Source organism: Eumetopias jubatus, unplaced genomic scaffold (assembly GCF_037043125.1).
Source record: "Eumetopias jubatus isolate StellerSeaLion01/CBP00866 unplaced genomic scaffold, mEumJub1_p1.0 scaffold_17, whole genome shotgun sequence".
In the NCBI taxonomy this organism is placed as follows: Eukaryota; Metazoa; Chordata; class Mammalia; order Carnivora; family Otariidae; genus Eumetopias; species Eumetopias jubatus.
In genome coordinates, this window is record NW_028274823.1 from 30,045,285 (window position 1) to 30,071,031 (window position 25,747).

General features: G+C 50.2%; 1 protein-coding gene across 1 annotated transcript; it reads right to left on the minus strand.

Annotated features, from left to right (window-relative positions):
- Positions 1–1,245: 1,245 nt before the first annotated feature.
- NKX2-3 (NK2 homeobox 3) lies at positions 1,246–3,855 on the minus strand. Its single transcript, XM_028098486.1, has 2 exons — positions 3,495–3,855; positions 1,246–1,991 (listed from the first exon to the last, which is right to left on the minus strand). Exons 1-2 carry the CDS (start codon positions 3,853–3,855, stop codon positions 1,246–1,248), a joined length of 1,107 nt encoding a protein of 368 aa, XP_027954287.1.
- Positions 3,856–25,747: the final 21,892 nt, after the last annotated feature.

The following is a 25,747-nucleotide window of genomic DNA, read 5'->3' on the forward strand; positions in this document are numbered from 1 at the left end:
GGGCGCAGCGCCCCTGGGCGCGCTGGAGGCCCCAACGGCGGCCGCTGAAGGAGCCGCCTTCGCGCCGCCTCCGGCTGGCCCAGGGGGCGAGGTTTCCTTTTCCCCGGCGAACTTCGAGGTGGGGCAGAGTCTAAGCCTTGGTCTAACGCAGGCCCAAACACTAGCCAAAGCATCTGGTAAAACTTGTCGGGATTACAAAGCCGGGGACCTCCAAAGGCCCTGAGTCTCCGATCTGTTCTTCCACAACAGTAAAGAGAAATTAATGAACGAAACCAAGAGGACGCAAAACTTGCAGCCCGGGGCTGGCCCAGAAGAGGCCAAGCCTGCGAACGCCCAGGAAAGATTGTTTTCCCTTACACACCTTTTCCTTCCCTACCCGCCCTGTTCAAAGGATCCCTCTCCACTTTTGGGGAGCGAGACAAAGTCTGTAGCCAATGGTTTGGAAATATTGCACCTTGTTTATTGACTCCTGTAGTGTATGGCAGCGGGTGTGTACACGGCGTGTGGATACAGTTATAGATATATTATATGTGCTGAATACAGAATATGAAACAGAAACGAAACCTGGTAACACCTCCGGTGGGCCACCAGCTCCCAGATTTGTTCAGCCCCACCCCCCCATGTTTGATCTTGCTTCGCTGGTTTTTCTCGCAGAGTTCTACTCCCTGACAATCCGGAGATCCAGGCCGAGGTATCTGCTGCGGAGGGCGGGCGGTAGGGAAAAGGAAAATCGACTGTGGTGTGACGCTCCGGGCCGCAAAAGGGGCAGAGGTGTCGGTAAGGGCTTGGGGATTTCTCAAGCCACGACACCCTTTTTTCTCTCCTTCATGCTTTTCTTTTTGATTTTTGTCCTTGGGTTTTCTGTCGACATTTCGAGGAGGGCGCGGGAAGGCGGAGGGAAAAGAGGGCCTTCTTGCTCTGGGAGAACCAAGCGGCAGAGTCCCAGCTTCTCGCACTCTCTTCGGGGCCAGAGTCGGGGCCATTGTCCTCCCCGGCACCAAGCCGGAGTTTCTGCCTCAGAGACAGTCTCCGCGTCCGGTCCCGGGGATCCTCCTCGCCCCTCAGCCCCCTTCTAGGCTTCGCGGGAGCTGTGTTCCGGGGCCCTGGGGAGCGAGACATGTGTTTTTTGTTTTTTGTTTTTGCTTTTTAACGAGAGGACCTGGCCCTGGGATCCAGCCTTTCTCGCGCTTCAGTCCCGCGGTGCCAGGCTGCAGTGGGGCGCCCGCCGCGTGAGCCGCCGCGTCCCTACCAGGCCCGGATGCCCTGCAAGGTGCCCTGCGCGCACGCTGCCCCGGCCGTGGCACCCTGGTGCAACGGCTGCGCGCCGCCACCGCCGGCGAAGCCGCCCAGGTTGCTCACGTTCACAAAGGGGCCGCCTCCGGCCGCGCTGCAGGCGGGCTGCATGGCCGCGGCCGCCGCGGTAGCCCCGCCGCCCCCGCCGCCCCCACCGCCCCCGCCCGCCGGGTACGCACAGCCGTAGCTGCCGCTGTAGGCCGCGGCGGCGGCGGCGGCGGCGGCGGCAGCGGCGGCGGCGGCGGCCGAGTTCCCATAGCCGTAGGCGGGGAAGCTGTTGTAGGAGTAGGCGCCCGCGCCCACGCTGTAGGGCGCGCCGTAGGCTTGCGCGCCCGGCGTCACGCACGGCTTGCCGTCCCGCACCAGCACCGGCACGGCCACGCGGCGCGGCGGCGGCGGGGGCGCGTGCGCGCCCAGCTCCAGAGACTTGTCCTGCCGCTGCCTCTTGCACTTGTACCTGCGATTCTGGAACCAGATCTTCACCTGCGTGGACGTGAGCTTCAGGCTGCTGGCGAGGTGCTCGCGCTCGGGCGCCGACAGGTACCGCTGCTGCTTGAACCTGCGTTCCAGCTCGAAGACCTGGGCTTGCGAGAAGAGGACCCGGGGCTTCCGGCGGCTGCGTGGCTTGGGCCTCTCGCTCTCCTCCACCGCCTTACAGTCTCCTGCCGTCTCCAGAGGCTTCTTCAGCTGGCAGCTTTCTGCGGAAGAAGCACAACAGCGTCCCTCAGCTTAGTTCCCCGCCTAACCGCGGTTCCTATCCCAGAGCACTGTGGCCCTTTTGGTGGCAGCGCGGAGCATGCGGTAGTAAATGCCTGGACTTTCTGGAAAGTTTGTGGTTCCTGGCGCCATGGGACCCTGCGACAGCCCAAGTACCCTCAGAACGCCCGTAGCGGGCAGAAGCGTGTTCCGTGGGGAGGGGTAGTTAGTGCGGGTTTATTTAGAATTTGAGCATCTGTGAGAAAGAGACTACTAAATGTGCGGCTCGGCGTGCTAATGACTATTTTCAGGATGAAAGTTTGCAGCTACATAACAACTAGAGTATTTGCAAACTCATTTGCTTTACAGATAGCTGAAGGTGTGAAGCATATTGGTATTTGGGGGCCGGTAGGCGTGAGTCGTGTGAATAAATCTTTCTGTTCGGAAATGCTTGAGTGTAACGCTCCTGTATTGCCTAGGAACTTTTTTTTTTTTTTTTTTGCTTTTAAAAGACAACAGGCCTCCAGCTAAATGTCCGCGTGACGATGTCTGTGTTACCTTAAAGAGAAAAAGAAATTTGATTGATTTATACCGTTTCGTGTCGATTTTAGGCCCAGGGGAATTGTCAGGAGTATAGGCCTTGGCTGCCGCCCCATCAAACCTCCTCTTGGGGAAGAGATTCTTTGACTCTCTCCCCTCAGAAACAAACACTTCCTTGGGGGCTTTATTCAGTTATCTGATCTCCCTACCCAGTTCACCTCCCGTCCCATGTGAGCGGCTGGGATCTAGGACTAAGTTTGCGTTTTTCACTCGGCCTGCAGCCCCACAGCCCAGGACACAAAGCATAACGTTATGAGTTTTCAAAAAAGGCCAGCTCCTCAGGGGTGTGAATGCTATGCACGCGGGTAATGGACTGTGTTCCCACGCACTCCCCGACCATCCCCGCCCTCTCCGCCGGGTGCTGTGGGTGCCGGGACACTGAACTCCAAGCAGAGAAGTGAGGAAACCACCCAGCTGGTCTCTACCAAAGTTCCTGCGCCCTGCCAACACAACCTGCCTGGATCGTCTTTTTGGAGAAGAGGGGACGGCTGTCCCGGCCTCAAAGACCTCGTCTCGCCCTAGGGGGAAAGAGGAAGAGATTTGAGCTCTTGTCTCTCTGGGTCTTGGGAAGAACAAAAATGCTGTGAGTTGTCAGAATCCAGCATGAGCCCGTGTTGCTTATCAGCGTCAGGGCAGCAAGAACTACTTTCCCTTCCCTTGGGGGCTTGCATCGCCTCTCCTGTCCCGGTGGAGTAGTTGTCGGGGTCACCTCGTCCTTCTCCCTCCGCCCCGGCTCCCTCGCAGGCACCTGTGCTTTGCGGAGCTGTCGTTGACCAGGGTGAGGCATGACCCCAGGCAAAGGTTAAAGGGGCGGGAAGCAGTGCTGGCAAGGTTTGTGGGCTGTTTGTGGGCGCTCCGCCATTGCTCCAGATGTGCGGGTGCGTTTTCTTTCCCCCTCTACTCACTTTGGCTCCGGTCCCTCACGACCTCGGGCTCCTCTTCATGTTCCTTAGGCCCGCTACACGAGTCTCGCAGGACTGTGTGGACATAGCTCTGGGGACAGAGCCCCGAAGCCCCGTGGCCGTCGGCTGTGGCTAGTGAGTTCAAATAGGACAGTTTCTCGCCCTCTTCTTCCTCGTCCTCCTCTCCTCCGTCAGAAAACTGCGTCCCCTCGGTGGCGGCCAGCATGCACGGCGCCGAGTGAAAGTGGTGCTCCAAGTCCGCCTGTAAGTGCGCGCCGTGGAAGTGCTGTTGCTGCTGCTGCTCCAGATTCAAAATGTCTTTGACTGAGAAAGGGGTGGAGGTGACCGGGCTTGGTAACATCATCAGGGCCACTTAATTGTCCAGTCCAAATACTCAATAAATCCCGGCGGGGGCGGGGAAGCAGCGCTGCGGCTCCAGCTCTCCTGGACTCTGCCGCTGCTGCCGAGTCGGGCTTTTGACAGACGCGGTCCGGCTCCAGTCTAAATCGCCTCCATTGGCCCGGACCTGGGGGTCTGGGTTTTGTTACAGCCACTGCAGGGACTGGGGCCGGGGCTGCGAAGCCTGTGTCCGGAGGTCGTGCGTCACGTCGGGGGCGGGGCTCTCGCCTCGGCATCCCTCCCCATTGGTTCCGGCTCATGTGGACCACGCCCCCCGCATCCACTGAGTGGGGTGCTGTGGCGCTACCAGAAATAAAGGACTAGTATAGAGTCGCGAAGTCCAAGTCGTTGTGGGCGAGGCGGCACTGCCCCGGGTACCCGAACGACCGATTCCCGCCCCGCCTGGCCGTACCTTCCCGGCCACGGCCAGTTCGCGGAGGCTTCTTGTCCACGAGCCAACTGCCGGGAAAGATGGCCCAGGAGCGTGGTTTTTCCAGCTGCTGCAAGGCAAGAAAACTTCCTGGCCTGTAAATACCGGCCTCTGGATTCCCAAGAAGACGGAATGTTTTGGGTACCAATGGATGGGCAACGTGTCTGTTCCCGACTTGTTGACTTTGCTCGAGCTGTTCCTTCCACTTGGAATGTCTTCCCTGCCCTTGTCTCCATGAGTGGAAAGCTGTTCTCCAAGGCTCTGCTCAAATACCACCTCCTGCAAGGAAGCGCTCCCTGATCGTCTATCCGGAAGTCATCTCTCCTGCATCTGAACTTGCAGCGCATGTTAGTAAAGGACATTCGTGTCACTTATCACTTCCCACCTAGTACTAGATATTGCCGGCCTGGTGGCCCAGGGTAAACTATGAGCCCCCCCCCGGGGGGGGGGAAGGGTCCCGGTTGCATTTGTCCTTGTAGCTCTTGCAGCTGCTGCACTAAGCAGGTATGTGATAGACAGGAGGATGGTGTTCTTACTGAACTTGGTTGGTTGACAGGTCTTGGTTCGAATCCTGAGCTAGTCGGTGTGTGGCCTTGGGCGTTTCTAAGCCGCAGTTTTTTTGTCTACAAAAAGGAATCCGTAATACTTCTTCAGGGGTGGTTGCCAGGGATAAATGACAAAACATGTCAGGAGCTTAGTGCAGGGCCCCACACATGTTAAGTGCTCAGTACACCTCAACTCCCACTATTCTGCATCAGTGCTTGTTGACTGCATTGGTGCTGGCGTGGCTGGAGTGCTGCACACATTGGGTGGCCTCGTAGGGTCTTGAGAGCAGTATCTGTCACAAGGGAGTTGACCCAGCCATGGAGGCCTTCTTCTCTGCATATTTAAACCGGGGCCCTGGATCTAGGCCTTTACCCTCGGAGGTGTCTAATTTCTCCAACCTATACGTCTTCTGGCGCCCTCGTGCGGCCCCCGGGTGTTTTCTGGGCGAATCTGTGGGGTCCCCTGACGTTCTGGGAACTCGACGTTGGTGGGGATCACCTTCCGCACAATAGGCGTTCGCCAGCCACCACGCCTCGCCAGTGAGGAGCAGCGGTCGCTACTGTGAGGCCCACAGAAAGACCCAGGCGCAGCACTGGCCTTGAAAAATACAGAGACCGGTTCCAGCCTAACCGAGGCACCCGACATCCGCCCCTGGCCGCCCCAAGCACTTTTTGGCGGCCAAGATGGTGGACCGGGGGGGGGGTGGGGAGGGGGGGAGACCGGTCTCAGCTGGCAGGGGAGGGTGAAAGGTGCGGGGACTGTGGACAACGCCCCCGAGCGCGGCACACACGGGATGGAGTGGCGGCGAGAGTGGCGACCTGCCCTGCGGGTCCCGCGGTGTTGGGAGTTGTGGGTGCCCAAGGCCAAGGAGAGAAAGGCGGGAGGGGAGAGAGGCGGGGCTGTTCAGGAGGGAGCGGAAATGGTGCGGGGTGTCAGCCTCTGAGGCCGCCCGGGGAGCTGGGATGCGGCGCGGGCCACGTGCACCCGGGAGTACTTAGGGTGGCGGCGACCGGCGGGTGGTGGGAGAGACCCTCTGTGGGCAGGACCTTGCACTGGTACACCCATTCTTCAGCCGCAGGGCCGCCCGGTGCCTGTCTTCTCCGCATTGAGACTTTTGACGTCCCAGGAGGGGCCGGCGTCTCCAAACCAGGTCAGGGGCAGCAGAGAGAAGAATGAGCCTGGTTTTGCAGCGGATCGCAATCCCTCGGGCGCAAAAGATCCAGAGAGAGGTGGGGGTGAGTGCGCGGCACTGTGGGGTGGGGGTCCTAGTGGGTGTGCGTCGCATTGGCAGGCAAGCCTAAAATAAGGAAGCTGTGCTCCAACCCCATTCCTCCACTCCCATCCCCCCTGAGCTAGACCATCTCGGAGAATGTTTCTGGTTCCCAATTTTTTCCGCCTCTTTGGGTGGTGTCCTTTTTTTGTTTGTTGTTTTGAGTGATTTTAAGAGAAAAAAAAGGTAAAAGACAAAAGCTACCGAAACTCTCTCTCCCCAGTTTCCAACCGAAGTTTGCATTTCTCTTTGCTACATTCTCTTGCTTCTCCGCAGCTCTTCGTTCTTAGGCCTTCCCTAAGTCCATCCCTAAAAAACCCCATCTTAGAACCCGTGGCCAGGGGCGCTGGGAACACGCCCACACACCCGCTGCTGCTGCTGCTGCTGCCGGGAGTGCACCAGCTTGCCTCTTCACTGGGTACGAAGAAAGCTGTCTCCTCCCCACTCGCAGGCCCGCGCAGTCCGCTCTCCCCCAAACCCACTGCCACCACTACCCCGCCAGGTACACTTGTGCCAGGCTTGAGTGGTTCTCTCTTGCAGCTTCTGACAAGATTGCTCCTCGGCAGGCCTCCCAAGGGACATAGTTCAGGCCCGACCGGCTGGAGGCGTGAGGATCCAGAGCGTGGGCAGCACAGGGGCCTAGCGTGCCCTGTCCCCCCTTTCTCTTCTCATCCCTAACCCTGCACAGGGCCGATCTAGTGGGCGGGAGACTTCTACCCGCTACTTAGAGCTGATCTTGGCCTTATGATCCGATCTGGGGCTTAGGTCGTCTCCAGATGCCTTCCTCCTGGTGGTTCAGGCTCCCTTCGGTCAGTCTTGGTTCCGCTACAGGGGAGTTTCCTGCCAAGGATGCCCACCAGGTCAATCCCATCTAGGCAGCCTGCCATTCCCGCGCTCGCAGCCTTGGACGGTCGTGAGCGTGTGCGAGGCCAGCTTCGCTCCGATGTCCGGGAGGACAATGCCAGGGCTGTAGATACACTACAGCAGCCGGGTTCTCGGGAGTCACTTATCAGAATGTGGAATCTGGTTCCGACGCGCGTATCCAGTTACGATCGCGTTCTGGGGCATTTGCATTCTCTTGTCGGAAAAGAGGATCTTTGAAATCTTGGAGTTGTGCTCGACTAGTAATAGGTTTTTGTTCCAGTCAGTTTAGCTAATTACTGTCAGATAAATATCGCTGCAACCAAGAAGCATTTGATGTTATTTTAATCGAGTGTATCTGCCTACCTACCTACGATTTTGTCACATTACACATTTATGCAAATCCCCCTCTGCCCATATATGATCAAAGAGCATAGTAAAATGATGGCAAATTCTATGAGGGGGAAATGCTGTATAGATTCATAAGCAATATACAAAATTATATCTTTTTGGAGAAAAGCCACATGCTAACCATTGCAATAAATATATTATCAAATTAAAATATGATTATTCCTTGAAAACTATAAAATGTTCCCATAAGTTACTATTCTCTACACAAAAATTGTTTAATACACATAGAAATACAGGCAGATACCGATTATTTTCGTTATATGTGCCACTACTTATGTTATTACCTTTCAACTATTCAAATAAAGATTTAATTGTGTAACCACGGTCACAAAAAAGTTGAAAGTTATCATGGCTTCTAATCTAAATGTAGCACCACAGTCAGAAGTAATTGTCTATTAAAGTGTGAGAAATAATCCCGCGACGAACACAGCTAGCCAAAACTATAGAACATTGCAGGTAAATTTTTTTCATTGCATGTTTCATTTTTACTGCTCTTCTAGAAATGTCATTCGATGACATCTTACCCAAAAAAAAGACATTTCTTCTTTGGCAGTAGCACTAAATAGGTTCTTGTTATTTTGTTGTTGATGATGGTGGTGTGTAAGTCCGTGTTTTGGTTTGGTTTTTAGTTGAAGGATATTGGAAAGCTCTCCAAAATTTTTGAGCAATCCAGAGGCAATAGTATTTTGTGAGAAGGGTAAATACTTTTTCTACTTTTAAAGAAATGTCAAGTAGGTAGGTCAGTCCCAGAAAGCATTAAAATCATCTAATTCCTTGAGAGGAATTTTTTCCACGTTTTGGTAATTTTGTAAGAGAGATTTTAAAATGGATTTTTGAGCATTTAGATTTTTTAAAAATTATTTTGCATGTGTTTGTATAAATGTCAGATTTCCCCCAGATTGTATTTGGAACGGAGTTTTCTAAATAACCCACCACTTCCCTTCCCTGGTAGAAAATCAGTCCAAGTTCAATAATGCAAGTAGTTCTTTGTAAATTACAGGCCCTTACTGAGGAAGTGAGTTTCGATTTCTCAAGGAGAGGATCTTCTGCATCTATCTTATGTGTATCTGCCCCACTCCAAAAAATTTGAAGATAATGTAAATACAATGTAAATACAGCTTTTGTCAACAAAACCAGTTCTGTTCTGCTGATAAAACACACAAGAAAGCCTAACTTTGTCGAATGAAAATTAAGTATTTTTTTAAAACAGGAATACCTACATAAAGGATGCCTATACAGACATTTATTTGTGCTATTTGCATGTACTATTTGGGAGTGCAGTGAACAGTTTTAACTTGGGGATTAAATTGGAATTCTAGATGCATTCCTTAACTTTTATTATTATTTTTTTTAGTGTGAGTTTAACTTCCTGTAGTGAAGTTTCAATGTCTATAGACCTTTTAAAATATTCAGAAGAACGGCTGCAGTCTTTGGCAGATTAATTCTTTTAAACCAGAGTGCCTGCCTGCTCTGTGCAGATCTCTGAGCAGTAAGGGTAGAAGGGTGGGGGAATGTGGTTATCGCGTTCCAAGAAGCAGAGATTCTTGGTAACTCTTTCTAGTGCGATCTTCCCAGTCCTGTCTGCTTTCAACCGCAAGCCACGGACCCCAGCTTCCTAGGACATAGAAATCTTTACGAAAATCTCACTTAAAATCGTTTGAGAAGGAAAAAGACTTTTCTCATTTGGAAAGAAACGTTTGCCACATTCTTGTGGCTTAATAAAAGTCTTATCCCGCCTACAGTGCATCCAGCCTTGAGGTCCCGGTCTTTGGTCCGCACTGGGGAGAGCGAATCCCAAGATTCAGGAGGAACGTTTGCTGCATCAGTGGGCATCGGGGTCAGCTGGCCTAGTCGCCCACTTTCCCTTGGTTTCCTGAAGCTCTGGGGGTACCCAACAATTCCCACTGCTCTGGCAACAGTTCCAGCTTGTCTGACTCTGCAGGAATGTTGCCGGGGCAGGGGCTGGCCTTGCTCAGAACTGGCCAAGGACCGGACCTGGAAAGGACCAAGGCCCCGGGCAGCCGCGGCGCGCCAGGGCGCACAGTCCCAGGGACGGAAGGCACCACTCGCCTGAGGAGCCAGGCCCAGGTCCACAACTCTGGGTCTCTGGGTTTCACGGTTTTGCCCTGTACAGACTCCGGTGTGTCAGGTCGGAGGTCAAGAGTTCGATGGCATCAAGGCTAGGGGGACTGTAAGGTTGCCAGGGCTCACTCCGCGCCCTGTCGCCAAGCCTGAGCACTGTGTCCACGCGGCCTGGGGCTCTGAGTGCTGGGCTTTGTCCTGGGCGCACTTCTCTCTGGCTGCAGGCCAAGAGCCTGGGACCTTAGCGAGGAGCTCCCCTGGGAGATGCGGGCTGGGTCTCGCCTCTGTCCTTGGACGTGCCTGTAGGTTCTGGAACTCCTCTCGACCTCTCCGCACTCCTGCCAAGGGAGAGAAATACTCTCTTACCTCTCGGGGCTCCTGGCACCCTGAGAGCCAGAAACCCTGCAGCGCCTCGGAGCCTGGGACCCCAGAACTTCCGTGGCAGTTCGCCTCTTACCCCTTGCAGCCAACCCTTTTCCCCTTTGAGCTCCTCCCTCTTGTACTGGGCCCAGCTCTACTCCACTACCCCTTCCCTTCCTCACTCCCCCTTTCTTCCTCACCTCCTCCTGTCCCGGGCCTCCTTTCTCACTCCATCTCCATTCCTCCCTACCTTTCCCACTCTTATTTTTTCACTCTCTCTTCCTTTCCCCCCATCTTATCTCATCACGCCTCCACCCCCCTTCTCCACTCTGAAGCTCTCAAGCATTTTTGTCCCTGGCCCCTGCAGGTGTTTGAAATGTGTGCCAGAGGGGGCTGCACAGGATGGGGTCAGACTAGTTGAGCATGGCCTCTTTCCTGAGCCCCAGACCCCTCTCCCCTATTCTACTCATGCTCTCACACTCTACCTCAGGAGCTGCTCCTAAAGATGCCCAAGCACTTTTGAGTTTGTGATAGGCACACTCCTCTGCACCCTGCTCCAGCCCCCCAACCCCAAGCAACCTCTACTGAGGGCCGTGATGGGTCTGTGGGGCTCCAGGTGGCAGGCTTGGCCACCCTCCCTGTGGAAATCCCCGCTCCAGGCAGATCCTGCGGGGCCTCCGTTTCCTACTATTGTGGCAGTCTGGAGAGGATCACAGCGGAGCTAAAGGCAACAGTAAGGCCTGGGCCCCAGACATCCCTTGAGAGCACAGATCGGGGCTCCCAGATCAGGGCTGGCCCCCTCCCCCACTACACAGGAGCACTATCCAACTGAACTGATCTTTCCTCCTGTTTCTTTCCTGCCAGCCTCACTTTAGATTAGGGGCCTTGAGATCACCCCAGCTGGGAAGTGTTTCAGAGATTGCCTTAAAATGCAGGGGCCAAATCTGGGAGAGGAGAATGAGATCCTGGCTCATACTGGCCAGCAGGCGCAAGGACTGAGCACTCTGTAACTGTTCTCAGCCCACCTATAATCTCTTATCCTCTTCCTAGCTACTGGGTATGGGGTCCGTGGGGCCACTGAGTCATTGGCCTCTGGAGAGGAGACGGGGTCTGGGGCCTTATCCCCTGTGAGTCAGGATCCCCAGCTGCATAGTAGGCAGCTGGCCACCTCTACCCTTTTCCATCCCATCTGCAACCATGTTTCTGAGGTTGATGACAGTTGCATCACTCTGATAAATATGGGTTTCCAACAGATGGACACAGACCTGACATGTATGTTTCAATGGACTTCTCTTTCTCTTTGGATGAAAAGAAAGGTGCTTTCTTGTGCGAACACATTAGTGTGTGCACGTGTGGATGGGCATGGGAAAGGAGGCTCTCAGGACTGTGCCCACAAATGTAGACTCCACGTTAGGGCTCTGCTCTTTTAGAGAGTGTGGGCAAAACAGGGGGGCTGGGCCAACACTCATTCTGAATCCCTCTCCCTTCTTTTTCTTTCCCACAATAATGTGATTGCTGGTAGTGACATGAGGTTTGGAGAGAAATGTTTAAATGGTCCAAGCATAAAACTAGCTTCCATGACTATGCAACGCGCTATTTCCATACGGGCAATTTATGGGATTGTTACAATTAGTCTTGTACAAAGTGGCCCCACGGGGATCACTGCAGTTAGAGAAGAGGGCATAGGTTTTATTACTAGAGTTGTAATGACTGTGTGTGTTCTTGAAAGTAATCAAACCACACTGAAATTATTCTGTAATTTAGACTTTGAAAAAACTTTACATGCTCCTCCCCCATTATTATAGGAGGCATGCAAACCTCACAAGCATCGTACCTATGACACCCTCTCCTGCAGGGAGAGCCCACAGAGTGAAGGAGGCTGGGTTTGGGGTGGGCCATGGCGGGGTGGGGGGAGACGTGGCTTTCTCTAAATCATGATCATACCTCCTCTGTCTGTCTTGGGCCAAAGCAGTAACCCTGGAGTCCATCCGAGGGGTTTGGAGCCCCGTCCTGTCACTTTGTCATCTTGTAACCTTGAGTCAGTCCTTCAACCTTGCTAAGCTTCAGTTTTCTCACCTACAAAAAGGAGATAATAATGGTTCGGACTTTATAGGCCTGCAGTAGAATTAAAGAAATGATGGAAGGAAAGCACTTACAGAGCTCTGAGCACAGAGAGCCAGGTAGTAATTGTGAAAGGGGACACGTGGGGTGGTTGTTTAGCTCAAGGAGGGAGTCTCTGAACCTCTCCTCCACTGAGCAGAGATCAGGGAGCTGGATTCCCAGGCGCTCCTTTTTCTTACTTCGGGAGTTGGGGGAAGCATTATTAAACTATCAATCAAATTTTGTGTGTATGTGTGTGTGTGTGGTTTTTTTTTTTTTTTGTCCCCAAACAAGGAGACCGGTTCTCTTAATCGTTGGAGTTTTAGGATATACTCTTGGGACCAACAGCCTCCTCTTAGCCTCCCCACTCCCACTCCCCACCCTCTGGAGCTTCAGCAAACAAATCCCACACCCAGACTGAGCTTCCCGCTCCCACAAATGCATCATTTTTAGCAGCAGTAAACAAATCCCCAAAGACTCATGTCATTGTTATCATGTTTAGATAAAGATCTGGCCAATTGGTGTCCACACTGGAATGTAAATAAATCAGCTGCCCTGGACCTACCCTGGTGGGGGGCGGGGGGGCGTCCCTCCCCCACCCGGCCTCAACCCAACGCCCTGCGTTCCTGCTTCTCTCCCTTTCCCTCCTGGGATGGGAGAACATCTGGCCTACGAAATCGCTTGGTTTCTAATCTTTTCACTCTGTCCCAGATCTGCTGTGTGACTTCAGGCAAGTCCCCTATCCTCTCTGAGCCTGCTTCCTTGTCTGTACAGAGGAGTTAATGATTCCTACATCTTGGGACTGGGAGGGAGCACTAGTAACTGTAGAAGAATACTGCTGCTAACAGTAACAACAATAATCCTCTCATAAGGCAGTGGTCATATAGACAACATAGGCCACCATTCAGGGCTTTCCTACAAGCACACAGTAAGGCCCCGTGATTAAGTGCCTCTGAAACAAATAATACATTATATGTTGAAGAAGAAGAAGAAGAAGAAGAAGAAGAAGAAGAAGAAGAAGAAGAAGAAGAAGGAGAAGAAGAAGAAGAAGAAAATAGCAGGAGGGGAAGAATGAAGGAGGGGAAATCAGAGGGGGAGACGAACCATGAGAGACGATGGACTCTGAAAAACAAACTGAGGGTTCTAGAGGGGAGGGGGTGGGGGGATGGGTTAGCCTGGTGATGGGTATTAAAGAGCGCACGTTCTGCGTGGAGCACTGGGTGTTATAAGCAAACAATGAATCATGGAACACTACATCAAAAACTAATGATATAATGTATGGTGATTAACATAATTAAAAAAAAGAGCCTCCCCACTCACCAACTCATGCATAAACGGTCAGACTGTGGGCAAGCTGCCTTGGTGGGGCTGGGAGAGTCACGGGTATGAAGAGGGGAGACTGGCACTAGGCCTGTTGTAAACTCTTCTGAGTGTCCATCCTGCTTATTGTTTCTGCTTCTTGCAACAGGTCTTGTCTAATGGCCTCATTAATGTAATCATTATATAGAGTAAGAAACTGAGGCTCTTGAGAGGTAAGGTGACTAATTTGCCCAAGGTTAAGTTCCTTGCCTTTCACACTGAGCTCCCTCCCTTTGCTCCTCTCCCTTCCCTGGGCAGCCCCAGTGTTAGCAGGCTATGCACCAGGCAGGAAGGGAATGCTTGCCCAGGCACTGTTCTCTCTGCTTTTGTGAATTCCTGCTGGGTAGTGGACAGCCCACCCCCACCACAAATCTTCCTACAAGTCCCAGGCAGTCGTCCACAAGCCCCACGCCCTGGGACTGAATGAAAGCTGCCTTGAAGATAAGCATGCCTTGGAGGTGGGGCTGAGCTGTGGAGCCCCCTCTCCTCTTCTCCCTACCAGCACCCCCTCAGAGCTGCTTCCTTTCTCCCCATCTCTGTCCTTTCTTGCTTTCTCTTCAGAAAGAAGAGGGGCTGCCAGTCCTCAGCTCTGCCTTCTGAGGCACCTGCCATGGAGTTCATACTAATCCTGATAATAAACCTCCCGCGGGTGAACAAAGCATTCCGCATGTGTGATCTCTTCCCTATTGTTACAGGATCCCCATGGGACAGATATTGCTTCTCCCCCTCATTTTAGAGCCATGGAAATTGAGGTTCACAAAAACGAAATGATTTGCCCAAGGTCCCAGAGCAGGTAAGAGGTGGATGCAAGACTTCAGGCTTGTGAGCTAGATGCCATTACAAGACTCCAAGGCTTGGGTGGGCTGGAGAGAATGCCCTACTCCAGCCCAACTCCAGGAACCTGGACTTCACAGCCACCTGGCCCCAAGGAGATCTTCTGCTTGAGCCGACTCCCTAGCCTGGAGGCCCCGGTTCTGGTCTGGGAGCACCTCCTCCCCGGCCTGGCCCAGGCGGCCTCGGTCGCAGAGCTGCGGACGCAGCTTCAACACCAGAGCAGAGCCGCTGGGCCGAGGCCTCTGGGAGCGCTTTCAGCCACCAACTCCCGGGCACCCAGAATAGGCCACCGGGGCTTTTCCAGGCAGCTCCCTTCCTTCACTGTCCCGACATCTCAGGCCACTCTGCCCACGCCCTCCGCAGAAGTAGCAATTTCCCACTGGAAAATCACCGCAGCCTGGCGGGGCCCGGGACACGCTGGAGCCAGGCGTCGGAATCTGAGCAAGTGCCTGCCTTTCTCGGGTGTGCACGGCGCGCTTCCTGGAGAACAGTGGTGGGTTCAAATCCTTGTCTCTGCTCTGTCTCTGGGTGAACTCCTTAGCGCCAAGCCCTACTTTACCGACTTGGAGACTTGGGAATACTAGAAATACCTACCTCATAGGTCGCTCTGAGGATTAGAGGAGATTACCTCTGTGAAGCACTTAGCGCGGTGCCCAGCTCAATAAATGTTAGTTTATTATTATTGACCCCGGGACTAGTGGAGGCTGACTTTTTCTGTTTCTGGGTGTGAGCTCTGCGTCCCTGAGCCCACCGAGGCCGCAGATGGGGCCGGGTGGCGCCCGAGGTGGGGGGGCCGTGGCTAAACACAGGCGCGCGAATTTTTGGGGGAGAGCCGGGTTAAGGCGCTGTGTTTGGGGCCGGGCTCTGGCGGTTACGTTACCTCGAGCCCCAGCGACACTGCGCTCTGGGCGTGTGCGTCTGTCCCGAGCCGTGGTGTTGAGGCCTGTGCGTGTCAGGAGCCTGGTGGCCGTTGACGCGCCTGCGGGGACCTCACCTGCGCTGGATTTAGATTTCGGTGGGGACAAGGACCTCCAGTTCACCTGACAGATGCGTGGTGTCCACGCTGTGTACACAAACCCGAGCAAGACCGGAGTCCCGGGTGCTCGGCCTCCTGCTCATCGAACAATTTTCGCTATTAATGGTTATTTTATTTATATCGTTAGAATTGTCCCCCGGGGTCTGTTTACACCAATGTCTGGCCGTCCCGGCCGCAGTGTTTGGACAGCGGATTACACTAATGGATGGCGAGCTGGGGGGGGGCGGGGAGGAGCGGCTGGAAACGGGGCTCCGGGGCCGGGCAGCCGCGCGGGGTGGGCCGCGAGGGAAGAGGGAGCAGGCCCCTCCTGGGTTCGACCTCTGACCTTAGGAGGGAAGGAAACGTGTCTGCTCGCGATAGGAAGCTTCGGCCTCCGGTGGGGTGGAGGCTGGAGGTGACTGCTCCCGGTGTGTGTGTGTGTGTGTGTGTGGTGTGTGTGTGTGTGTGTGTGTGTGTGTGTGTGTGTGTGAGAGAGAGAGAGAGAGAGAGTGAGCGGGGTGGGGGGTGCTCTCTTCTCTCAAGGCTGATTGAAAACTCGAGGTCGTCCCGCTTGGGTGCGCACACGTCAACAAGTAAACAAGACTTGGAGCTACCAGGACGGCGGCCGCTTTGATTCCCCCTGTCGGTGGCGGCCAGCTTAGTGCTTTGGCCTCCAAATCCGGATTATGGCTGAGCCCCGGGCGCCTGGCGGCCGGCATGGTTAGAGCTGCCTTCAAAGGGGGCCGCCCAGCAAGCGCGCAGCTCCTCAAACTGGAGAGGCTCCACCGCACCTGGCCCTAGGTGTGCACCCGCACGCCCACTGAGCACTCGGGGGCAAAACGCGGCCTGCGCACCCACTCTGCGCGGTGGAAGGGCCGCCATTGGAAAGCCGGCAAGTGGCACGCTCGCTGGTGCCCAGGACCAGGGAAGGTTTTGGAGATCTGGCAGCCCTCAGCTTGAAAAGACTAGGCCTGGAATTCCTGACGTTAGAGCCAAACATCTTTACTACAGGGCTAGGGTTGGTGTGTAAAAATATCTCACATTTAGTCAGCATTTACTATGCGCCAGACACCATGCCAAACATTTGTATCCTCCCCAAAGATCCTAGGAACTATTATCCCATTTTACAGAGGAGGAAACAGGAGGTTTAGGTAATTTGGGCAAGGTCTCACAGCCAGCGTGGCACTAGGACCCGAACATGCAGTACACTACAGGACTAGAACGGTAATCGTTCACCTTTTGGGGTTGCAGCACCTGTTTGGGACCTGATGTAAGCTATGGACCCTCTCCCCGGAAGAATGCGCATGGGCACATGCAGCCCTCTGTCAACAATTCCAGGTGCTTCTTGGAACCCCCTAGGCGCTCCCATGGACATTTAATCATTTTGGCTTTACAGGTTATAAAAATCGCGTTTGATATAATTTCTTAATTCTGAACATAGACTAGGAAGGTAGTACTTTTTATATCCGTTGTGTAACGGAAGATTCCTGGAGTTCAGAGAAGTAAAGTCATTTGCTCAAGATCACACAGCTAGTAAATGTGGAGATGAACTCTCAGGTCTTCGGACTCTAGAGTCTCTCGGTGCACCACTTCAGTCTCCCCAGACCCCGAAGTTCTCCTTTTGCTTCCCTCTTGGCTCTCACGTTCTCTCCTCCGCTGGGAAGACGTGGGGCCAGCCCCTTGGAGGATCTGGGTTTTCTTGGGGGCCTCCGCAAGGTACTCGGCTGGTGGGGGCGCAGCGCCAGGACCCCGTTGCCCTATGCTCTGTGGGCCGCGCTGCCAGGACGCGCGCTCCGGTAAACGGTTTATCTAAAGAGAACTTCTGTTTCTCGTTCGCTGTCGGGAGTTGCCCTGCAGCTAGCAATGAAAAATGCGCCTTTTCCCGAGACTCTGGCGCTGGTGATTTATGTGGGAACCGTCCTCACCCGCGCGGCCTGCGCCGCTCAGCCGGGCCTAGGGGGTGCAGGGCGAGAGCCCGCCTGGAAGAGAAGCCGGTGCCTCGCCCCTTCCAGCGCCCGCTTTTACGGCGCCCCCCTTCACTTCTACCTCCAGGACATTTTACAGCCGCTCCCCCAGGGAGCTGAGCGCTTTATCGCGGTAAAGTAAACACCATTATCCCAGGTCCATTAACACGGAGATTTTGGCGTTGTAAATAGACTGCGAGAAGGAGAAGAGCAGCCCCCGCAAACTCCCTTGTAAAACGGTGAAGGTTCTCCAAGATTTATGGCCCCGATCGGGCCCCCAACCTTCTAAGAAATCCCAATCTTGACCAAAGCCAGAAGGTAGGGCATTACCCCAACCTAGAAATGCCGCCCTGGGTGTTAGGACTTCAAGGGTAGGGAGTCCCCAGGACACGTCTAGCCCAGCCATTAATTTTCTTTAAGTCACAACCCCAGGAATGCTGATTCCTTTCCGGCTGTAGGGGCACAGATAAGCTCCGCAGGTCCCCAGGAGCTCTTAGAGAGCAACCAGTGTAGATGGTGCCAGGGGCCAGAATGCTTGTGTTTCAGGCTCCTTTCCCATTTGTAAACTGGATGGTGCTTTCCGCAGCTACTTAGGAGTCTATAAAGCACAGGAGAATTATAACTGGTGGGCACTGCCCAGGCACCCTGTGACCTGGGGCACTCATTTTGTATGGTCTTGCTTCTGCTTTTCTTTCCAAAAGGAAATACCCTCCTTATTTACTCTTGAGCCAGCCGGTATATGAAATCAAGTCAGGCTGATGGTTCTGGCACCCAGCACAGGAGACAGTCCTCCTTCTCTGCTTGAGTTTCTCTTTCTGATGAATATCTAATGACCTGTTCTGGGAAGTTTCTGCTCATCTGGAGTGTGGTTTTCTTACCCCCTCAAGTCAATATTTATACTGACAAAACAGAGGATTTTGAACTAGGAAAGGTGTCTCTGATTGATTGAGAAAACAAAGAGATAAACAAATTCCCCAGGCCAGGCTAAGGGAAGCTTCAGTAGAACCTAGACTCTCCTAACCTTTACCAAGGTCACTTTCAGGACATAGTCCGTGCCTGGAGGCAGCTCCTTCTGTAGCCCTGAGAGTTCAGTAATTCTTGTGAGATCTTCCACCTGGCTAATGAGTTGGCTTTTGGGGAGGGGCAATAGAGAAAAAGCAGGGAGCAGAAGGGTGACAGAAATTGGTTTTGGTCCCTTAGTGTAACTGATTCTATCTAGAGCAAGGTCTTTTAACCATTTTTTTGTCCCTGTGCCAAGGACCCCTTTGACAACTTTGACAAAAGTTGGTCTGGTGAAGCCTATAGACACCCCCCCGGAATAATATTTTAAATGCTTAAAATTAAATATACACAATGATATTAAGATACAGTTTTCAAAATGTTTTTAAAAAATTATTTATTTATTTTAGAGAGAGTGAGAGAAAGACAGAGCATGGGGGGGAGGCCAAAGGGAGAGAGAGAGAGAGAGAGAGAGTCTCAAGCAGACTCCACACTGAGCATGGAGCCCATTGCAGGCCTCCATCTCAGGATCCCAAGATCAAGGCCATAGCCAAAACCAAGAGTTGGATGCTCAAGAGACTATGCCACCCAGGCACCCCAGTTATCAAAATGTTTTTTTAAAAATAGTGATATAGTAATATATGTGCTTCTTTTTTAAAAAATATTTTATTTATTTTTTGACAGAGAGACAGTGAGAGAGGGAATACAAGCAGGGGGAGTGGGAGAGGGAGAAGCAGGCTTCGCACCGAGCAGGGAGAGCCTGATACGGGACTCGATCCCAGGACCCTGGGATCATGACCTGAGCCAAAGGCAGATGCTTAATGACTGAGCCACCCAGGTGCCCCTATATGCTTCTTTACTGATTCAATAACAGAAGCTAGTGGCGAGTCTAATAACAACCATAATTCAAAGTAGTGATGAATATAAATGGAATTCAAGGTGTCTGCTGCAGCAGTAATGTGCTATGACAATATGAAGGATTTCTATTGGTGACAAAGTCACAGGTACTACTAATACTAGAGTTTGTTACCTACATTCAAAACTAAAGGAAATGCTAAATTACAGTTGGAACTGATAAAAAATAAAGATATATATTTTTCCCCTTTCAAGTTCATGAATCCCCTGAAGTCTATCCTCAGGTCCCTCGGGAATCCATAAACTGCCAGGTTAAGAACCACTGGTCTAGGATCAAATTTTAGACCATTTCATCTCAAGAAGTGGTCTTTGGATCACCTACAACAGAATCTTCTGGGGGTGTTAGAAAATTCTGGGGCCCCTTCTGAGATTTGGGGAGACCCAGAAAAGTGTATTTTAAACTTAATAATCAAAGGATTATTTTCATGCCAAGTATATCAGGACTTCACTGATCAGCACTTTGGTTGGCTGCATGGATGATATAAGGAAAGAAGATCCCTTTGGAGAGCTGAGGGGTGGGGTGGCAAAGCGGGGATTCTCGGCAAAAGTTCTACCATGGAGACCACTTTGAGGTGGTACACAAGGAATGTGGAGGGCACAGCAAGCTGGGGCATGGAGAACACCAGAGAAAGAAGCTGGAATGGGACATTTTGGTGAAGGGTTCCAACAGGGTGGCAGAGGCTCTGGAAAAACTTTGGCTATTAACTGGTCCCCACCCCTCTTTGATCCCATATTTTACACATCAGAATAGAAACTTGCCAAAGGCCACATTTCTAGTGGCAGAGGCAGGTCTAAATTCCACCATACTGAAATGCCAAGTTTAGTTGTCACACTTGATGGTGGCTAGTTCAGGGCATAATTCATGGTCAGTGGCAAGCCACATCCCTGTGGCCTATGTAAACTTCTCCATCAGCTCTCTGTACTGGCTTCTTTTTTGCTTTCAGTGCTCCTGAATTCTGAGCTCCTTTACAAAGTCTTACCATTGTTGGCACTTTGGGAGCTTTCATTCATTCACTCAATGGATGCTACGGACCAGGCCTGGTCCTAGATACTATAAAAGATACATAAATGAATAAAGAGATGATCACTACCCTTAAGAGATTTTCAGACACCTGCTCTTATCCCCACCAATCTTAAGTAACCCTGATAATCATCAGATCTCTTTTGACCCAGGTCTGATTTGATGTTTGTGCAATCACCGGAGGCCAAAGAGGGCTTATTGGAAGGGAAGAAGAGCTTGCAGCATCATGATTAGTTGGGGACCTGTCTTTTCTATTGTAAAAGTTGACTACTTAGACCATGAGGTTTGATGAGCACCATTATAATGTCAAAATGTTGAACAAAGTGGGGCTTCTTCCAAATGTTAAGAAATGTGCAAGATATACCCAACAGGACACTGGAGGATGTTATGACACACACTGCTGGCTCCAGGTCAAACAAGTGATTAGACTAGACAGTGCAAGAGTAAACACAACTCTAACAAACCAGTTTTCACCTGGAGTGAGCTTCAACTTTAGCAGTACCATTTGCCTCCCTTTGTCTTCTCACACGTGTCTTCATCAGGGTCTCACATCACACTCTCACTGGGCTAGCAGGTGGGTCTGTGTGCAGATTTTAGAGTTTAATACAAACAGGGAAGAGTGGAAAGGGAACAGGGTCAAGAGTCAGAAGATTGGGTTCAGTTCTGTTTTTGTCACTTAGGAAGTTTCTGATTTGGGCCAATAATTTGATTTTGAGTTTTCTCTGGTAAAATGAGTATAGTAATGCCTATTTCATAAACTTGTTGGAAGCAGTAAGATAATGCATGATAAAGGTGCTTTGTAAACTGTAAGCCACTCTACAATGTGAATAGTTTACTACATGTTTTTGGAACCAGATGGACCTGGATTCCAAGCCTGGCATATACCACTTACTTGCCATTTGTAGAAGTTCTTTAACCTTGCAGGCTCGGTTTCTTCATCCATAAAATGAGACTAATGATACCTATTTCTCTGGAGCATTGTTCGAAGATTTAAATGAGATCATTGTGTGTGAAAGAGTGTTAACAGGGGTGCCTGGCTGGCTCAGTCGGTGGAGCATGCGACTCTTGATCTCGGAGTTGTAAGTGTGAGCCCCCCATTGGGTGCAGAGGTTACTTAAAAACAAAATCTTTAAAAAAAGAGTGTCCATCATATTGTAAAGCAGGCAATAGCCATTCCTAGGTTGTCGGTTGTCAATGTTGGGATGGCAGTGACTGTATCCTATTTATCTTTGTGTCCTTAGGCCATAGCACAGGGTGCTGCAAATATAGACTCTTAATTTTGGTTGGATGAAGGATTAAGGAAGCTTTGTATGTATAAGGCACAGCATCAGCTATACTTACACAAAGTCCTCATTGACTAAGTGGAGCTACTTCTGGGGTTGGTTTCAACCTCAGTTCCACACCAGTGGACCCATTGCATTCACCCTTCTCCTTGGAGGAAGATGGGGTCATGGTGATACTCAGAATGTCAGTAGTAGCGACTTGCTCCAGCGCACGGCTTGGGAAAAAGATACAAGTTTCTAAATTAAATTCATCAATCAAGTAATCAAGCAAGAAATGTTTACTGAGTTACTATTGTGTACGAAACATTGTTCTAGGTGTTGGGCATTCAGCAATAAATAAGACAGACAAGATTTCTGTCCTCAGTCCCTTTAGCCAGTGCAGAGAGTGACCCCTAGAGTTGCTGTTCGTTTCCTGATTTTCTTTTTGAGATGAGTGGACTTGAGAATCTGGAGGTTGAAGTGCAGGGAAGTTACTGCAGTACCTGTCCCTGGGAAGGTGGTCTCGGAGGAATTCAAGGATATACAAAGGACTGGAGAATCAAGCACAGTCACACACACTAGTCAATAAGGACACAATTAACAGAGGGAGAAAGAGAAAGAGGGAGAGAGGGCGGGGGGGAAAATAGAATTAGTTTTCAACTGCTTCTGTAACAAATTACCACAAACGTAACGATTTAAAACAGCATAACTGTATTATCTTACAGTTCTATGGATTAGAAATTTGACATGGGTCTCACTGGGCTAAAAGGAGTGTTAGGCTTTCTAGAGGCTCTAGGGGAGAATCTGTTTCCTTGCCTTTTCCAGCTTCTAGAGGCTGCCCCCATTTCTTAGCTAATAGCTCCTTTCCTCTATCTTTGAAGCCAGCAATGACTAATTATGGCCTTCTCAGCTGCCACCTCACTGGTTCTCTCTCTGACCCTTCTTCTGTAGTCAAGTCTCACTCTGACCACAGTTGGCAAGGTTTCTCTCCTATTAAGGATTCATGTGATTAGGTTGGGTTCATCTGGATAATCCAGGATAATCTCCCCGTATCAAGGTGTGTATCCTTAATCACAGTACAAATTTGCCATGCAAGATAACATATTCACAGGTTCCAGGGATTCAGGTATGAGGATTTTTAGAGACCATTAGTTAGTCTGCCTACCAAAGGGAGAGAGAGAGACAGCAGAGGGGAAAGGAGACAGGAGCAGAAGTGGGGAGGAAGGGGGAGACAAGAAATGTTTGCCTGGCGTCTTTCCCAGAAAAATGGACTTCCAATAACTGAACAAGAATTAAGAATTTAAGATTTAAGAATTAAGAATGCATCAAAAAGACAAGAAATAACAAGTGTTGGTGAGGATATGGAGAAAAAATAACCCTTGTGCACAGTCGTGCAGTCACTGTGGAAAATAGTACAGAGGTTCCTCAAAAAATTAAAAATAGAAACATTAAAATGATCCAATAATTCCACTACTGGGTATTTACTCCAAGAAAACAAAAACACTAATTCGAACAGATATATGCACCCCTATGTTTATTGCAGCAATATTTACAATAGCCAAGATATGGAAGCAACCCAAGTGTCCATCAGTAGACAAATAAACTTAAAAAGATGTGGCATGGGCACACACACACACACACACACACACACACGGGAACATTACGCGGCCATATGAAAGGATGAGATTGTGCCATTTGCGATGACGTGGATGGACCTAGAGGGTATTACACTAAGTGAAATAAGTCATACCAAAAAAAAAAAAGACCACAAATGCCATGTGGTTTCGCTCATATGTGGAATATAAAGATCAAAACAAACAAATAAACAAAAAGCAGAATCAGACCTTTAAATATAGAGAACAGACTGATGATTGCCAGAGGAGAGGAGAGTGGAGCATGGGCAAAATGAGTGAGGGGGAGTGGGAGATACAGGTTTCCAGGTATGGAATGCATAAGTCATGGAAATACAAGATAGCAAAGGGAATATAGTCGATGGTATTGAAATAGTGTTGCAGGGGAACACTTGTGAGCATAGCATAACATACAGAGACGTTGAATCACTGTGTTGTACACAATATAATGTTGTGTGTCAACTCTACTCAAACACAACAAAATTTTTAAGGAATTAAGAATGTAGCTGAAGTTCAACATTTTCTAGTAAGTTATATTTTCTGCTATATATTCAGCAGCTAGAGACATAACATATGATACTCAAAGCACAAGCCTGTGCTTCTGCCGCCTCTTCTCATTCAGGAGTTCTGTGCTACATGCTGGCTATCTTTGAGTGTGCCGGAAACCAACTCCTTGTTAATTACACTTTATCTGTGTTCTATTCCCAGGTTTCCATCTGATGCAAGATGAGCCCCAGGCAAAGCTGCAGGAGAGCTGATGATATTTGCCTTTGGTGCCGCTCTGGTCTTTACCACTCAACAGACTCTGCTGCTTAAAAGCACATACACATCTGGGCACCTGGGTAGCGCAGGCGGTTGAGCGTCGGACTCTTGGTTACAGCTCAGGTTGTGATCTCAGGTCATGAGACCAAGCCCCTCATAGGGCTCCATGCTCAGTGCCGGGTCAGCTTGGGTTTCCCTCTCCCTTTGTGCCTCCCCCCCAACTCTCTCTCTCTCTCTCTCTCTCTTGAATAAGTAAATCTTTTTTTTTTTTGAAAGTACATAGGCAACTGTCTGAGGATTCCTCCCCCCTCTTTAAATGACAGATTTCCTTCTTATATCTCTCTTAAACATTATCTGCCATTCTTTTGCACCTATCAGTATAAATGTATATTCACAAGTGTCTCAAGTGCTAGCCATTTGATGGATAACAGATTTTGCAATATGGAATTGAGAGTTGAAGATCGGGATGTAGATCTTATAATACTTTCATTTCTGAGGAGAGAGTTTTGCCTAGAAGTGAGGAGTATGGGACACAGGTAGGTCTGGGTTGGAGTCCTAATTCCTCCATGTACAACCTAGTTGACCCTGCACAAGAGACTCTGTGTCTTCAGGTGTAAAATGAGGAAACTAAACAGCTTTTATCTCACGGCAGTTCTGTGAGAATTAAATCGCCGATGTATACAAACTGTTTAGGCTGGTTGGTGTCTGGCACATACTAGGCCTTCAATAAACACAAATTGTTATCTTTAGAGCTTGAACATTCCTTAATCCAACCCTCAAAGCAAATATCAAATCTAATATTAGAGACAGCAGGGGTGGTCATGTTCCCAATTTCTGAATGTGGCATTATGGGTAAACAGAATGTGTTTCCATCTGAGAAACTTCAATTTAGGTGAAAGCCTATAAGTGACTTAATTATATAGACAAACACTATTTGTAATGCAGGATATTAAAGCAAAGAATAAAAAAGTAGTCTTTCAAATTTATTCACTTATTATTTATGGAGTACTTAGTATTTTCCAGGTCCTCTGGAGACAGGTCTCAGACCTAAGAATTTATAGTGCACGAGGGGAGAAAAGAAATGAACACAAATAGCTATAAAAAGCGACAGAAGACGTAACAGCCTGGAAGGTTAAAGAAGGTTTCCCTGGATGGTGCTGGGGCTTCCTGGAGGTGGAGAGATTTGAGGGAGCCTGAAGAAGGCTGTGTTTTGACAAGGTGATTGGGTGGTGGGAAGACAGTCTGGATTATCCTGAGAACATTTTCAGGGTACAAGCTTTCAGGGAACAAGCTTCCACTAACACAAAGATTCAGAGCATGTCTTTTCCTAGAGCTATGGTTTTTGAAACGGGGAAGAGTTTCAATATACTATTACAATGATCCCTAAGATGATAAATATGCAAAGCATTTAAAAACATAAGGTACTTATATCATATAGCCTCTCAAAAAAAGCATGTATCAAAAATGTATGCACCATATGATCTCAATGATGTAAAATGCACAGAAAAAAGATGATAGGAAATACTTATAAAGGTTAACACTCGTTGAATCTAGGTGTTGGGATTATGGACTTTCCCCCCTTCTATATAGTTGTGTGTGTGTGTGTGTGTGTACTAAGTTCCCAGAAAGGAGGGTGTAAAACACATATGTTCATTAATAATCACAATAATATAAACACTTATGAGCTCACCACCTAGGTAAAAAAAAAAATTATTGGTACTTAAAAGTCTCCTATGTGCTCTTCCCCAACTCTATGCCTTCCTTTTTCCCTAGATAGTATTAACTTTTTCTTTAGATTTTTTTAAACCTATGTATGCATCCCTAAACATAATATTGCTTAATCCGGGGAAGATACTGAGTGTCAAACAAATCTAGCTGTGTGAGTAAAAGACAATGTTGCCACTACTATGAAGGCTCCCAGGAGGGAAGGTGAACAGTCTCTGGGTCATAATCCTCCTGTAGCTTTCTTAAGAGTTTACCTGAACCACCTGGGAGAAGTCAATGGGCAAGCCCATAAACAAGTCCTGAAGTCTAT

Coding starts and splice junctions, on each gene's coding strand:
- NKX2-3 (XM_028098486.1), bottom strand. CDS start 3,855: ATGATGTTACCAAGCCCGGTCACCTCCACCCCTTTCTCAGTCAAAGAC. Junction 1,992..3,494: donor CGTGAGGGACCGGAGCCAAA/GTGAGTAGAGGG, acceptor CTTCTTCCGCAG/AAAGCTGCCAGCTGAAGAAG.